The sequence below is a fragment of the Alosa alosa genome, chromosome 18, assembly GCF_017589495.1.
Source record: "Alosa alosa isolate M-15738 ecotype Scorff River chromosome 18, AALO_Geno_1.1, whole genome shotgun sequence".
NCBI lineage: Eukaryota > Metazoa > Chordata > Actinopteri > Clupeiformes > Clupeidae > Alosa > Alosa alosa.
In genome coordinates, this window is record NC_063206.1 from 11,026,158 (window position 1) to 11,043,324 (window position 17,167).

The following is a 17,167-nucleotide window of genomic DNA, read 5'->3' on the forward strand; positions in this document are numbered from 1 at the left end:
TGATTCAATAATAAAAAAAATCAAAGAAATTCCCAAATGTGTTTGTGTGTGTAATTGTCTGTCTTGTGTTTGTTTGATCAGCTTAAATGCTGTTATACTTGGTTGGGGAGGTCACCTATTTTAATAAATCCTGTCTTAATCGTTCGTTTTGCAGCGCTGCATTTCTAAATTAAAACAGGTACTTGGGGACTTAGAGAAGGCTTTCAGCTTGAATAGATGACTTTTTTTTTTTCAGTAAATTAGTTGTCATGCCAGATAATACATGTGGGGATATTTTGTGTATGGTTTGAAATACTCTAATAAAATTATATTTGTGATGCATAAGCTATTGGTTGAGATGGTATTTGACGTCATTTAATAAATAGGACAATGCAACCATTAAGAGTGTGGATAGAGTCATTTACACCAGGCAGCCAATATAAATGACATTGCTCCACTCAAATTATAAAAGGTACCTTTAGGAAAGCATTCCTAATCCAATACTTAAATGAAACATGGCGTGTGTGTGTATGTGTGTGTGTGTGTGTGTGTGTGTGTGTGTGGGTGTGGGTGGGTGTGAGTGGGTGTGAGTGGGTGTGGTGTGATAGAGAGAGAGAGCAAAAGAAAGCTCAGAGCTCACATATTTGTGAGTAGCAGATGGATTAGTTAAAGAGGTGTGAAAACACTGTCAATGACTCCAGAAGCCAACAGATTTATTGACACATTTCTTGATCTCTTCCCATCTTTTGAGAGGTAGTGGGGGATCAGAATGAACGAACAGTTAACTCTTAATTAGACTCTTAAACACCTAAGTCATCTGAAAATCGTTTTAAACTCGTTGGTCCGTTGTCTAGGCCACTCTTTAATTTCGGGGACAAATGGCACCACCTTGTGGTATGCGTCTCAGACATCAAAACTTTTCAAACTATTCTTATTTGATAAACCAACACACATTTCTTCATTCTCCAGGGTCGATGCCTTTCCAGAGAGAATTATTTGACAGTTTTCATATCTGCAATGCTCTACACTAGCAGATGTAAAAGACCACATGGACCTAGTCTACTTCACAAACACGCACGGTGAGCAACACCCCTGGTCTAAAATCTGAATACTTTTCTTTTGAGATCAGTGGAGGATCACCCACAGACATGTCTTCATAATGGTAAACCTATATTGCACCTAATGAACCTCATAGGCTCTATGGTGTCTACCAGTGTCTCCAATGGTATCAAATATTTCTTCAAATCACAAAAATATCGAGGCCTATACACTAGAATGACTTGATAAATTAATGAATATATGGGCAAATGACAGAATGGATCAATAGATGGACATGATCCTATGTATTTCCTCAACTTCATCTCCAACTCTGTTTCAAGGCGACTAATGTTAAATGGATGTTCAGCATTCAGTCACTGATGACACGTTTGCATGAACCCTTGCAAAAATGCGCATTTTACAATTTCCGCGGAATCTAAAAAGGACGAGAAGAACCTACTGATGGTGGCATCCTGTGTGAGAGAGACAGCAGCCCTGTTATAAATACATTCAAAGGATCAATGACGAGGTACTTGCTGCATCGCAAGTCTATTAAACGGGGGCTGGTGGTAAATGACTTCTCGATGTAATATGCACTGCTGGCAGACTTTAGGGCGCCAGGTTTCAGCACCTCAACACAAGGTGCGAACTCGCCGCATGAAGCACAACAGAGCTCAATAGGTCCCAATGATCGTGTAGTTACGGAGGCTTTGAAGTCTCTTTGAAGATGTAAATGGACACAGACTTCGGACTGCGCCGCTGGGTGGGAAAGAAAATGACAGCCGTCACTCTGTCTGGACACAAGGCGCACATCATGAGACTGCCGTCTTTTACATTGCATCTGGCGGAGATTAAATCATTGGACACATATCTTAACAGTGAATTGGCTATGCCTATAATGAGACTCAAATTCAAACCCACGTATCTGCATTTGTAAGTGAACAAAATAGGCCACAACACCACTTGGCCTAGGTCAGTATGCTCACAGTGGATCACACTTCACACACAATTCTGTAAACTATTTAAATAATTAGAAAAACACTTAGGCAGAAATCTTTCATAACAAAAGATATTGCCAGGTCTGTGGCTTTTGTAGACTGATCAGTATGGTGTGCACTGTAGGCTATTCTCCATCTGTGTCCTCTCTGAGAAATAGCATGACATTGATATTGCAATCACCTTTCATTATCTGTGAAGGTGCGGAAGTATTATATTAATAATAAACTACAACTCTATATCATTGAACCTTAATTCAGACCATCCTTGAATGGACAAAATTGGAATGTCATTTCACTGCACTTAGTCGAATAGAGGTTGGCGTAGGGTTATGAATCAGAAGCAAGATACATGTTGTCAGCAAAACGTAAAACCTATTTATTACGAAAGACATTCTCTTTAAACATTTGAATATACTTTTATACAGATATACAGAGCATAATTTAAACTTTTTAAAACATACAGCAGGTAGTGCTTTTGTAATAGACAGTGTCCCAGAGCCTTAGCTTATTAGAGCTGTTGATATTCTAGATAAAAAAAAAAGTTACACAGTAGTAAAACTTAGTAGTAACATGAGGTAAGCATCATTGGGTGGACAACTGTAGGCTGAGGTTTCAGCTGTTGAGCGGGAACACTTTGCGCAGAATGCAGGTAGACATGGGGCGCAGTTGATGGGAAGGCGAGGAGCTGTCCACCAAAGCCGTGGTGCTGAAATGCCGCGGCTGCTGGGAAGACCAGGGATGGCAAAATACTTGGAGCGAGATGGTCTGCGCGCATGTCCTGAACATCACGCTTGAGTTTCATCCGTCTGTTCTGGAACCACGTTTTCACCTGCGATTTAGAATAAGTCCGTATTAATGATGACATCATAAGGTTTCTATTCAACGAGTGACTGTCCTATACTTGCACAACAGCTAAATATACCATAACCAGAATCACTACTGTGCCATTCATTTTTGCTCACCTGAGTTTCAGAGAGTTGCAGTTTCTCGGCGATTTTCCGTCTTTGGGTCGCACCGAGGTATTTGTGTTTACTGAATGCCTTTTCCAGTCGAAATATCTGGTCAGAGGTAAACTTGGTTCTCATCCTTCGATTGGGACCAGATTCCCCCTCACCAATGTCTCCCATGTCTAAGATGTCTCCTACCTCGCTCTCAGAGCTTGATGTGTAGCCACAACTACCTAAATAAAAACAAGCATATATGGTTACTCATATGACATTGGCCATAATAAATCCTGCAATGCCCAAATGAAAATATAAAATCGCCATGCTTTCATATAGGGATACCAACCTGAAGGAGATGATGGGACTGTAGCAGCCTGCTTGCCATTATCCTCGGTATCCGTCTGCAACAGGTCAGTCATATTTGACAGAACAGAAGTATCCGTGTTTGCTATGGTATATCTTCTATCCGCACAGGAGGTATCTTTGTTGATTTTTCTCTGAATTCTGTCATCCGAGGTGTTCAAGTAAGTTACTGGTGAATGAAAGCTTTGAGAAAGCCATTCCACTGAGAAATGTTTAGCCATTGTGTGCTCCAATGCTGTGTTGCTTGACAAGCAAAACTAAGTCTGAATCTTTAGGCCCCAGCCTGACATAGCCTATATGTAGGAGTCATCCCACCAGGATTTGCATAAGTAAAGAGGTCTCGACGGAACGATAAGTATTTGATGGGTGTTGTAATTGAAGCTAATAGGTGTCGCAATCGTACGTTTTCACACATGCAGTAGCCTACACTTGTTATATCCAGGCGCCAGTGAGTCTGAGTATCGCACCGCGCCTAGACGACTGCTTTTGTGGTCAACAGAAATCACAGAAGTAAATGATCATAAACTGACTGATACAGTGATTACATCTAACTTTTCCTCATCAAGCGAAGATTAGTGCATGGCCGAGCTGGGCGGGGACCTTATTTTCCACAGTGATGACCACTGAAGTTATTGCCCATTTATTTGAAGTCATGACGAATATCGACTGCTCTGTACGAATTTGATAATACCTTCAGGTAGGCCTATAGATAGGCTATGTTTTTTTTTTACTCTACGTAAAAAAAAAAGGCGGGACCAGTAGCGTTTGAAAGAGGCCTACCGGGCTTTCTCCCGTCAGCTGTTGCCTTTAGACATTTGGGCTCATTGTCTAAACACCTCAGCAGGCGCGATGGCTACCCCGAAAGTGAGTGAGTTTCGTTTGATCTCTGTTAAAACGAGAATCTGAATTGGCGTTGGGAGTGCTACTGACGCCAGGCAAACACACGAGGCCTGCGGTGGCCCAGGAATTATCTTTTGAAATACGGACATGTTTTACCAGAAGGGTCCATCTTTGTTGATGCTTCCCAGAAATTAAATTACACTAATAGCTCACCAACTAAATATCACACGACATTGCGCAATAAACGAAATAATGCAGTTTCTGAATACAATGCAAAGGTGATCAGAGTTGTTAACCTATGGGTCGACTAATTAAATGGATCAGGTTTTAGTCAGTTGAGATTAAACCTGAAACAATGATCACTACTTTTGAGATCGTATCAGATAGGGTTCCTTGATCCCATCCATACCTTATCAAACATTCCCTGTCGCCTCCTCTGTACTCGCCATACAGTCGCCCAGACATGCTGGAGCCAGTATACTGTACCTGTGATAAGAGTAAACTCATCAATGACCGACGCAATTAGTACTAATTGTCAGTCATGATCTCCTCGTTAGCTGGCGTTTGAAATGCTCTGGCAGAGACAAACAGAATTAGTTAACACGCATATGAAAGCACAGTATGGAACAGGCCCCCAGTATGGCGGGCTCTAAAGATCAACGCTTACAGCACAAGGCCATCCTTTAAAATAGTCCGGAACTGGAATTATTTTATTCTGTGTAATTACCCAGAAATCATTGTCATTTTTAAATGGCATATCAGTGCAAGGATGTATTTTGATTAACACGTTTTGTGTACATTTGTACAGTTTTTGCATTAAATGTGTGTGTAAATGTGTAGATTCTGGTTAAGAAAAAAATATTAAACCAAATGAATGTAAAAGCACCATGTCATTAGCCTTCACTGGGAAAGGATTAACATTGAATGAATCTCTGAAAATGTACCCAAGTTGAGATAGGTGAAGATCATGTCTTTGTGTAGGCCTATGTCACACAGAATGCAATGATCCCCCTTTCATCCTATTCTAAGATGTCACTGCTATGACTGGCAGTGACTGTGTAGCTATGCGTTTTAATAGAATGTCATTATTATTATACCTAGTGTAATGATGCAGCAGACAAATTCAATATTGTGTTTGTTCTAATGTTTGAGACTTAACTATCTGGAAAAAAACCTAAAAAAATCAGAAATATCATCAATAGATTCATATATATTTTTATTTGCTTAAAATGACAATAAATAGACTTTTAAAAACGTTTTTTTCAATCTCTACAAAATTTTAAGAATATGCGTACTTTATACAAATCAACAAATTACACAATATTGCACTTCAGCATAAGTGTTAGCAGCAGTGGGGTTAAGTGTCTTTTTCATAGCCAATTAGTAGTAATAAGCTGCAGACATTGCTGGGTGGATAGTCTGATGCGTGATCAACTGCTGAACCGGCAATTGTTGACCCATGGGCGAGTAGAGCATGCTGGCAGTGGGGGCAAAGGGGATCTGCTGTGCTCCGAAGCTGTGGTACTGAACGGATGGAACTGCCGGGTATATCATGGTGGGCATCGCTGGGTTCAGGTACTCAGCGCGCAAATCCTGGACATCGCGTTTCACCTTCATCCTCCGGTTCTGGAACCACGTTCTCACCTAAAATAGTGACACATGATTATTAATACATTGTTCAGACACGTCCGGTAATATCCGTGTTGCATAGGCTATAAAATGGTATGGTCAGTTATTTGGATTTGGCTGCTTACCTGTGTTTCAGAGAGGTTTAGCTTCAGGGCAGTTTTGGTTCTCTCCCCAGCATCCAGATATTTGTGTTTGCTGAAGATCTTCTCAAGTTTCTGGATTTGTTCTGGGGTGAACTTGGTTCGGACCCGGCGCTGAGCACCCTCCCTCTCCGCTTCAAGCCCATAATCCACGGAAGGGCATTCAGAGCAGGCCGCTTCGCTTTCATAGCCAGAAGAATAGCCACTGATTTCTGAAACTTAATTTAAAAAGAAAGAAGGGTCATTAGACACGTGTAACTGACCTTGCTCTATATGCACATCTGTTGACGGTAATAAAGGAATATCATTTGTCATGCGCAACTTACTTGGTGAGGAGCAATCTGCTGGGCCGCAAGCTGGAGTCACGACCGGCTCCTGTTCCGTGTGTTTATCGTTGAAATCCAGACTTTTCTTTACTTTTGGCTTTGGTTGAAGGTAAGATTTGTCAAACGATGACGGCTGACGAGGCTGCACCACACAAGGAACGTGTGGTCGGAAGTGAGCAAAAGACATGTCCTTGGATTCCTGGTCCTTGTTGGTTGGGGTGTCACTCTGGATGAGCCAGTCCACGGAGAAGTATTTCACCATGTTTGCTGTAGTAAGGCTTGTCTGTCTCTTGCGCAATGAACTGTATCCAATTGAGGTCAGACTGTGTTGTGACAGGATGACAACCAGGGCCGTCTTTATATAGGCCCCGAACCCCTCCGTCATTTACATATGGATAGGTGCGTTAACGCCTGATCAATTCTCAATCATTAAGGCTAATGGGTCGTTGTTGAAGTCTTTACATATCCTGTGATTGTGTGAAAGCCTGGCGCCACGATGTCTGTGAGAACCTCACGAGCTCACACAACTATCTGTCCGGTCCAACCCCAGCAAGAAAAAGCTGCTAACATCTGGATCAACAGACAGAACATCAAACGTTTTTTTCCTGGTGTCTTATATTAGGGTTTAATAAATGTATAAACCAGTTTCTAATGGCTTATAAATGTGGACATGTTACATTGGAAACAGAAAGTAAAACATGTTGTGTGGTGTCCACGTGCATGCTCATAGTGCTGCCAAAACAAAATAATATATTTGAATCAATTAGATTTCTGGCGTCACATGACGCACATTTCCACACATAATATATTTGCATGCCTCAAAATTTCGATGAAAATATTGTTCTGGATGTGCAAACTTATATCACTGATACATTAGCCATGAATTGAATTCTGTATAAGGCCTAAACTATGCCGACCGGAGTAAGATGCACATAAAGCCGTCTGCTGCGGCTTTTCCTTGCGAAAGTATTCTGCAATTGCCCTGCTCCTTGTTGACTGATAGCAATAACAATACAGTTCAAATGGTTTGGTATTAACACATCCTCCATGCCCCGGAGTGACCTGGCGCCACTGTCTCAGTCAGCGTTTGGCCTCGTCTGGTTTAAACATCACAGATCAAAGGCATTACAGTAGCCACACAATTACGTCTGATTGACTAGCAGTTCAAATGCAAATTCAGCTTATGTGTGCTCTTCGGTATCAGGGAATGTCGAGGCAGTGGAGAAGGAAAAGACAAGGGCAGAGAGAAATCCTTGCAAGTCTTTATGTACAGTAGTCAAAAAGTCATACGCCAATCATATTTTAAGGAACCTAACATTATTAGCCTCTATGGGATGTGAGTGATTCTAATGACAGTTAGATCAGGCACTCAGTCACATCTGTTTTCTTCAAGATTTTCAGTATTTAGTGGATGGTTTATTCATACATTTTCAGGGAAAATATAATTCCGACATTTTAAGAAAATACTATCTTACTGGTTACTAAGGGGTCATTCATGACCAAGATTAAAAGACAAAACAGATTCGGTGAAGACAAGCGAAGCGCTGAGGCGTTTATTCTCTCTGTGTGCAACTCCTCAAAGTGTTTAAATCCCTTTGACCTGCGTGACATCCTATGGCCAGGACACAATGGCACTAAAAGTATCGTTTAGTAAGAACAATGCTGTCCGCGGCATGTTGAATGTTTCCCTTATCGGTGATCTCTACCTTGGAGGGCTCGGCGTCTTTTGCTTTCCAATTACGGCCTTTATCTGTGTCGCTTTGAAGCTGCAGCCACTGATCCCCCACAAGAAAACAATAAGGGAGGGGTCAGCCTTAGTGGAGACTCGGTACGGTAGCCCCCCAAGAGAGCTATTTCCTTGCTCCGAATGTGACAATTTCGTGACAAATTGCCCCCCATGCTTTCACCTATGCACAGAGATTCTGGCGCCATTCAAATGATTTGGCACGCTATGGCTATATCGCTATAGAAAAAAAACAACATGCTTTTAAGATGTTTCACCATTTATCTGCCTGGGCATGTATGTTTGTAAGGTACGTAAAATGACATTATTGAATAACATACATTAGAATTGGTACATTACCTAAAGTAAATTGTAAAGTATAAAGTTGTTTTCTTGTTGTAATAGATTGTGAAGTGCAGTGAAGTGTCAAAATGACAGTTTCATAAAAAACATGGGCACGCTCTGGCACCTGAACAACAGAACACTCTCCAGTCAGTAACTGCCCATGAAATTCAAACCTTACTAGCATCAGTCACAGACATCTCCCTGCAACAAAAATTGGATAAAATCGTAAGAATCTTAAAATACTTTTTCAACACTGTGGTTAGATATGGGTTACTCTTTTGTTTCACACTCCATGCATTTTTTGGCATCAAAAGAAAGAGAAGCAGTTAACACACCCAAGCAGGCCATTAGATGCTTTCTGCTTTTTTGTGACTATGGGTAGCCATCCAAATAGCTACACAGTGGAGAAGGAAACATTTACTAGCCTATCCTGATGCCACAACCATTATAAACTGTACCATTAAAACAAATAAAACCTTGTATAATTTAGTGTGGCCTTTTCAAGAACCCTTTACACTGGTAGGACGTCAAGATCGACATTACAATACACCAGACTTGCGCTTGCCAACAACATTCATCACACTGTTGGATACATTGCTCCCGGTCAGCCCGGTTGTACTGGCTTGCACTGGCCCAGGACACATCCTCCTCTGCCTTCTCAGTCCAGCCAATTCAGGAGGTACTGTATTTATTCATGTGTACCAGGGACATCACACAAAACCCACTGAAACCCAACACATTTTGGCCTTGGTATACAACACCATGTCCCAATCATGAGGCTCCCCACGTCCTCGTTTTAATCAGATCTGATGGGGGTCATAGCATCAAACTGTCGTGTCCGGCAAGGGGAGAGATGGCCTCACTGAAAGGTGGCCCTGACGCGGCGCAGAGTCTCCTGGATGCGGCGCGAGTGCCGGTCACTGCTGGGGAGCTGGTGGAAGTTGGCCTCGTTGTCTGCGGCGAGGAGTGGCACGTCGCAGGAGCCCAGGTGAGCGATGCGCACGCGCAAGTAGGCCTGGAACTCTGGGTCAGCGGCGTAGGGGTATGGAAACTCCTGGAACGCATGGACCTGGCTCACCACTCGACCTATGGTCCTATAGTGATGAAGATAGAGAGAGTGAGAGAGTGAGAAAGAGAAACAGATCATTTGCATCACCAATCCCTCATTTTCTATAATGTTATGTTTTATGTGTATATTATGTGCATGATGCCTTTTTAACCTACGGTAAACTTATATATATCTTTATCTTATATATCTTCAACTATCCTAAATATGGCATAGTTTCAGCACTCCTACGTATTCCCTGGTCTGAAACTTGTTTTTTTAGTTATTAATTGGTGCCACCAACTGCATGTGAGGCTGCATTTTAATTGCCTGCTGTAAAGTAGTTGATTTTGAAAGTCAAAGGAGTACAAAGAGAGAATATAATTACTGTGGGGGTGAAAGTAATGAAACATGGAGGTTCATGGGTCCATGACACAATAAAGAAAAATTATGGTGTCAAGATCAAATAACATCTACATAGTTCTCCACAAACATTTTAAGCCTTTCATATTTCTGGATGCACACCATGACAAAGATCATCATAATCTATAATTTACTAAAATGGCAAAATGTATAACTGAAAGGGGTAGCTTGCAGTACATCCCTCTGATGGTGTGATTCAAGCCTCTTTTTTCAAGTGCTTTTTTATGCATCCGCATTCTTTGTGCCAGATTTATGTCAGCAATTATTGATTAAACGAATTCTCACCTCTAAAGTTACTTTTAGACAGGCACATCTCAGGGACATGTTTTTGGACAGAAAAATGCTTGAACTAAAAAGAAAAAGATGCACAGACTAAAATACTGTTATGTAAAACTCTTTTAATCGCTTCTTCAAATTGTGATGAAGACAACAGATGGAGTTGGAGTCTATGCAAGCACTAGCAGAATCATTTTCTCAGCCTCGCCTTCAAACACCAAACACATTAAAACCCATCTCTTCAATCAGTCTCCATAACAGAAACATACTCAGTTGAACAGATGAGGCAACTTAAGGGGTAGCTGTTATCTCTTTCGCTCCCTAAACTCTAAATGTATATTACTTTCCCTCTAGTTTCATATCTCTTTTCTGCCTACTCTTACTTTTGTCTTTCTGTCTCTGCTAACTCCCTCTCTATCTCCCTCTCTATCTATCTTTTTTTCTCTCGCTCCATCCCACTCTCTGCCACCGATCCTGACCTCAGCATCTGTCATCAGCACCTTGCTGTGGGAACATCTCCCCAATCACACACATTCCCATGGTGCACCACCTGCCGCCCATCCTGGTGACGCGCGAGGAGGCGGTTTAGCTGCGTCTACCAATGGAAATAACCAGCTGTGTCATTACCGTCCACTCGCTCTCACTCCCTGACCCCTAGCATCTGTCTAACAGTCTGGACGAGGGAACACTGTGTGTGTGTGTGTGTGTGTGTGTGTGTGTGTGTGTGTGTGTGTCTGTGTGTGTGTGTGTGTGTGTGTGTGTGTGTGTGTGTGTGTGTGTGTGTGTGTGTGTGTCTTAACTGCAGATAAATGTGTTGCATGCCAAAAGTTCAGTGCTCCACTAAAGCAGTTGGAGGGGTCTTATCTAGGACACAGGGAAGGCAAGAACAGATGCAGGGAGAGATGGAAGGTCACAAGCTAAAAGCAGTAACAAGCCTCAAGTTTCTCCTCATTCCAAGAGACTGTAACTACTTATCTCTAACTTACGAAAGTCTTAAGCTGTGGACGAAGGATTCATTAAATAAAAGATATCTGTCCCTAACTCTTCCCACAGCTTTCCAGAATTGCCATAGTTCCACAACTATTAACAAAATATCAGCGAGGTTATTATTTCCATCTACTGTCTTCATTAGAATGAAATTGTCTGAATCCCCAAACTAATCATACCCAACGAATACAGTGATGTCATGACACAAGGTAAAATGAACCGATTAGAGTTACATTACTGAGATTAGAAGAAATGTTCCATTAGTGTCTCTAATTACAAGGTATACATTTGTATCTGTGTTTGCATGGGGGTGCTGTGGTGCAGCTGGCTACAGCGCCTGTACCACATATGGGTCTAAGTCTCCACGGAGACTGGGTTTGAGTCCGGTCTGGGTCATTTCTAGATCCTACCCCATCTCTCCCTCCCACATACTTCACTTTACTTCCTGTAAATCTCTGACTGTCCTATCATAATAAAAGCAAAAAAGCAAGTGGCCCAAACTGAGCCCACCTCAGTTTGGGCCACTTGTAGGCACCGGTGGTGAGCGTGAAGGCTCCTATCTCCAGCTGCTGGAGGTGCAGGGCCAGGACGTTGGCGTCGGGCAGAGTGGGCTTCACCCGCAGGGGATCCCCCTCCACCAGGCACAGGCTGTCGCTCCGCAGGAACACCTGAGGGCACAAACACACAGCAGGACAACACTTTCCCCCTGTCTCATGATCAGCTATGTGGGGCTGTGGGCTGACGGGAAACAGGCTTGTTTCATACAGCACATTGCATTTGGTGTGGAAGTGTTTGTGTTGTGTTTAACTGGTTAACAACTACGGATGAAAGTGTCTGCTGAGGGAGAAAGACTTCATTTAATTGCAAATGGGAAGCAACAAAAAGGGGCCATTCACATGCCGTTGAGCTGCCGGTAGAAAAGAGCAGGGCATCTTATATGAGATAAAAAATACATTTTGACCATTTTCATTCTGAGTGTTTTATTTAACTTTTGTACGCCTGTGGCGTTCCCGGTCAAAAATGACCAGCCATAAGAAATTCATGAGTGAGATCACAGTAAGTGTATAAAATTGAGTCCAGGCAAATCCCTGCTGATCAGATGGACATTATGTGTGTTTGTGCACACACACTTCTATGGTAGCTCACAGGGGAACCTCTAATAGATTATTTTCCCCACAGAGTTGTATGAGCTCAGGGCAATGAGGCCTGCAGACCAGAAATAGGAAATGGAAGTTTAACTTGTAATATTCAAACGAATGTTGAAGTTGTTAAAAAGTCTAAAAAGAATGAAGTTGTTAAAAAGTCTACTACAACATGATGTGATAATGTATGTATTACTATGGATTTATAATAAACATTAATGTAATTTTTGATCAGGAAAACAATACTAACATAGAACGAACACAACAGGAGGGTTAAGATGATGCATGGGAGTTTCTGACAATGCCTAGAGGTACTATCATAGGCTGTTACAGAAATGGAGGCCTCTTTAGAGGAGGGTAACAGGGTGTAGATGGGCCATCACTACAAACATGGAGCCCAATGATCTTTAAGTTAGGGTGGACCACTAGTTACAAGCACCCTCTCATTCACTTCTATTCATTTTCAGATTCCCAGGACACACATGGGTGGTGTGGAGACACATCAAGACCACATTAGCCAACTAAAAGCAAATGTGGTTCAACCCAGAGAGAGAGAAGGTAGTATCATAGTAAATACACCTCACTGTGGCCTCCCTCAGGTATGTAAAGCTCAGGTGATTAGTGATGCATGGATGGTGCTTACCTGAACAGCTCGAAGTTCCTCAATAATCTCACACACTTTCACACTGAGATGCTTCCATGCCTGTTGAGAGAGATGGGTGGAAACTGTAATAAAAGGCAATATTTGGTCTTTGCAGCTGTATATCAAAACTGGAGATACGTTTTCCCTGAACTGTAATGTTTGTGGAAGTTATTGTTTTCAACTCATTTTAATGAGTCAAAACAACAAGCTTAATAATTATTGCCTCACAGCTTAATACATAGTGCACATTAGCATATTTTGCCACAGACATGATGGGCATAGCCACCCTCCTAGTAAACAAAAATAATACCAAACCCGCCTCCAGATTAAATGAATTAATTTAAAATTTAAATACACTGAGCACAAAAGAGGCAATCAACAACTCATTTCTGGGGAGGCTGGGAAAACAGAAATAGTTCAGCCTGGAATGGACGACCCCTTAAATAAAGTTTTCAATATCGCTGTGTATACATGAGGTCCATGAACTATTACCTTTCCCTATTGTTGGAACTAATTGACACTGAATTAAGCTTATCCACAATGCCGCTGAGATAACTCCCAGACTACGCACACACACACACACACACACACACACACACACACACACCCAAGGATCCAGTCTTACGGGTAATTGCCGAATGATGACATTCTCCAGACCGGCGAGGATCTGCATGGCCGTGGCGAAATTTCTAGACTCGTAGCAGCACTTAGCTATGGACAAGAACTTGGCGAGCAGAGCTGTCTGCACCTAAGAACCAACCAGAGAGAGAAAGAGAGAGAGAGAGAGAGAGAGAGAGAGAGAGAGAGAGAGAGAGAGAGAGAGAGAGAGAATCACGTCACAGTTTTATGGTGGCTTTACAAATTCAACGGCCACGCATGCAGACATGCAGTCTCATCATCCCTGTACGTCATTTCTACGCTAATCTTGACAGATTGGCACGCGCCTCCCGCAGACAGCGGAGTGTGCGTGGGACGCGAGCGGGTCAGGCACCTTGACGGAGTCGCAGATGACGATCTCGGCGGAGACCCAGTTGGTGACGCTGTCGGCGTATCTCAGCAGATGAAGCAGAGGTGACTCCTGTGGCGAGGCCTCGGACAGGCCGTGACCGGCGCCCTCCGCAGGCACCGCTTCAGAAGACACACATCTGGGAGACAGCGAGTCATTCAACAGCTCATTAGGCCAGGCTTTCAAACATGACATGTACAGACGTTTACTCACATAGCAGGTGTTTTTCTCCTAAACAAAACACAGGACATCACATATATATGACTGCATGAACACATCATGCAGTTAATCCTGGTCCTGAGGTGCCACAGGAGGTCTAACCAAAGGACCGTTTAAAGCCCCTCCATGCTTTACCAAATGTACCAAATCATGCTTGTATACTAAGACTCTAAATGACAGTAAAGTTATGGAATAAGTATATATACTCTTTTGATCCCGTGAGGGAAATTTGGTCTCTGCATTTATCCCAATCCGTGAATTAGTGAAACACACACAGCACACAGTGAGGTGAAGCACACACTAATCCCGGCGCAGTGCCTGCATCAACAGCGGCGCTCGGGGAGCAGTGAGGTGTTAGGTGCCTTGCTCAACGGCACTTCAGCCGTGCCTACTGGTTGGGGTTCAAACCGGCAACCCTCCGGTTACAGGTCCAAAGTGCTAACCAGTAGGCCACGGCTGCCCCACAGTTGTGGATTAGCTGTGGTCACATTCTCATGGGTAAGTGCAGGATCACTAATAAAGACTCCTCTGGCATCCAAAGAGTTGCACTAAGGTTTTCAGATTTATAAAATATGAATGTTTATGTTTCAGTAATGCAGATGCTGATGACACAAGCCAGCCTCCTCCTGGTGCTTTCTGTGAGTGTGTATGAGCACAACAGGTTGTCATTTCAGCAGTACTACAGAACACACCACCATCTGTTGTTCCTCTAATTATGCTGAATGGAATGCATGTGCTGGACAATACAGTGTCAACTTAAAACCACTTGAGGTGTGCAGTTCTATTCTATATGTGTGTGTGTGTGTGTGCGTGTTTGTGTGTGTGTCAGGTAGAGATTCACCTGGACACGGTCTTGTCTTTGACCCCTTGAGCTCGTGAGTTGAGGAAGTGAACTGGGTGACAGCTGTGGAACATCTCCTGAGAAGGACCACAAAAGGGTGGCAGAAAACAATATGGAAGACCTCTAGTCATTATTAACAAGCCAGACAACTACAACTAGAATAGGGCACGAGAACAGAGGCGGCTGTCTCCGGACAAGTATACCACTGTTGATCAAAGATACCTGGCCCTGGGTGATCAGTGATCGCTGAATCTTTGTCTCCCCCTAGAGTCCAAGCGTATATGTATTTCTGTGTAAGTTTCAGTGTACACCAATGGCTACTTACAGTAATCATTGATGCTGGTTGGCAAAACACTGACATTACAATACAGCTTTTAACTTGCCTCCCAAACACAACAAAAATGTAATCTATGTAAACAGTATGATGTCTCAGATTGCCAATGCTTATTCTTTAGAGGATTTAGTTGTTACTTATGTATAAAGTGTATACATTCCACTGACAGTTGGTTCTTGTAAATTATGCTGTCAGTTTGGTTCTACATTGATATGATTTCATCTCATAATTCCGTCCTCTGTCCCAGTGGTTTGTGTTTTACGCGCGCGTGCGCGTGTGTGTGTGGGTGTGTGTGTGTGTGTATGTGTGTGTGTGTGTGTATGTGTGTGTGTGTGTATGTGTGTATGTGTGTGTGTGTGTGTGTGTGTGTACCTGCTCGAGCAGTGTAAGCTGCTGGGCAGTGTGCTGTGCACTGTGCTGCTGCTGGCTGAAGGGCAGGCGCTCCTCAGCCCTCAGACAGGCCGTGGGGCCCAGCTGCTTGAGCAGGGACGAGTAGCAGGGCCGTGGCAGCACCGCCGCGATGGAGAACACCGGCTCCTTAGGCTGGGGCTCCACCACACGGGAGAGACGCCACTGGAAGCTCTATATGGGCGCGCGCGCACACACACACACACACACACACATGCACACACACACACACACACACACACACACACACACACACACACACACACACACACACACACACACACACACACACACACACACACACACACACCCATACATAAACAAAGACAGAAATATTTTAGCAACCCTACTGTCATTACACTAACACATTAATTGAATAATCTGCTGTGCCACTTTCTCTTCTTCCTGTGTAGTCAGCACCACACCTTTTTGCTTCCGTCATCGACTGACGTCCTCCTGCAGAGGGCATGAACTGACTGGGCGTCCCCGTCCTCCAGAGCACAGTCTGGGCCCCAGCAGGGAGCAGACTCCCCTTGGCTCCATCTCTTCTCCAGCTCACCCTGGAGCACAGCAAGCAAGCTCTCTCCTCGGCAGTCCAGTGGCGCCACCTGGGGTATGAACAGTGACACAGCAGCACAACAGGGATTAGATAAGAGCAGCAAGAGTGTTCCGGGAAAAAGGAGAGAGGTGAGGAGTGCTTAATTCTTTTACTTCATTACAAGTCTCAGTGCTCTCTATTCACTACGTAAAAATAACTTTCCATCGTCTAAAATTACCATAGAACACAACTGACACCTCAGCTGCACTAATTTCATTGGTCAACTTTGTGTGTGTGTGTGTGTGTGTGTGTGTGTGTGTATGTTTGCTCTAAATAGGCTACTTCGCTGGCTTGCAGTATGCATAGGGAATCTGGTCATTCATTTCTGATGAAAGACAGAAAGAACTGGTTCAAGACCATCGAGTTTAAAGGGCCATTCACACCAAGAACGAGAACTATAACGATAACAACAAAAAATATTGGGTAAAACTTTACTTGACAGTATCGGCATAAGAGTGACATGACACTGTCATGACATATTAACCCTAACCCTAATTCTAACCTCTAACCCTAATCCTAACCCTAACCCTAACTTGTTAAAACGAATGTCAATTAATAACAGAAGCGTTATGTCATAAACGTTTATGACTTGTTTATGACACGTTCATGACAGTGTCATGTCACTTATGTCGATACTGTCAAGTAAAGTGCAACCAAATATTGTTCTTACTAGTATGAATGATGACGTCCACACATAAACTATAATGTTAAGGACATGTAGAAAGATATCGTTGGGGATCACTTTCAGAGCAATTTTGAGAACGATAAAAAGCTGACAGCTAATCGGAACATTTTAGCCATCACATCCATCCACATGAAGAGACACTTTCGTCATGATTGCCCAGTGTGAGCGCTTTTATCGTTATCGTTATAGTTATCTTCATAGTAATCACTCCTGGTGTGAACGGCCCTTAATGCCT

The 17,167-nt window shown here is 43.0% G+C and overlaps 2 protein-coding genes and 1 long non-coding RNA gene across 3 annotated transcripts in view; 1 reads left to right on the top strand and 2 right to left on the bottom strand.

Moving 5' to 3' along the window:
- Window positions 1-29, top strand: part of LOC125311921 — a 1,028-nt gene extending 999 nt beyond the window's left edge. Inside the window, exon 2 of the long non-coding RNA XR_007196538.1 lies at window positions 1-29. This exon is cut by the window's left edge and continues 434 nt beyond it. This is a non-coding gene — a long non-coding RNA (uncharacterized LOC125311921).
- Window positions 30-5,522: 5,493 nt separating this feature from the next.
- On the bottom strand, window positions 5,523-6,789 carry LOC125311984 (homeobox protein vent1-like). The gene is made up of 3 exons (XM_048270406.1): window positions 6,249-6,789; window positions 5,917-6,149; window positions 5,523-5,806 (listed from the first exon to the last, which is right to left on the bottom strand). The coding sequence occupies exons 1-3, from the start codon at window positions 6,640-6,642 to the stop codon at window positions 5,543-5,545; spliced, it is 891 nt and encodes a 296-aa protein (XP_048126363.1). The 5' UTR covers window positions 6,643-6,789; the 3' UTR covers window positions 5,523-5,542.
- A 228-nt stretch (window positions 6,790-7,017) lies between these two features.
- LOC125311942 (kinase non-catalytic C-lobe domain-containing protein 1) overlaps window positions 7,018-17,167 on the bottom strand; it is a 32,469-nt gene continuing 22,319 nt past the window's right edge. Inside the window, exons 23-30 of the mRNA XM_048270351.1 lie at window positions 16,075-16,257; window positions 15,614-15,823; window positions 14,908-14,984; window positions 13,833-13,986; window positions 13,467-13,589; window positions 12,842-12,901; window positions 11,567-11,724; window positions 7,018-9,419 (exon numbers count right to left, since the gene is read on the bottom strand). Coding sequence (XP_048126308.1) covers window positions 9,185-9,419; window positions 11,567-11,724; window positions 12,842-12,901; window positions 13,467-13,589; window positions 13,833-13,986; window positions 14,908-14,984; window positions 15,614-15,823; window positions 16,075-16,257 — 1,200 coding nt within the window. The 3' untranslated portion in view covers window positions 7,018-9,184. The remainder of the gene's footprint in view (window positions 9,420-11,566; window positions 11,725-12,841; window positions 12,902-13,466; window positions 13,590-13,832; window positions 13,987-14,907; window positions 14,985-15,613; window positions 15,824-16,074; window positions 16,258-17,167) is intronic.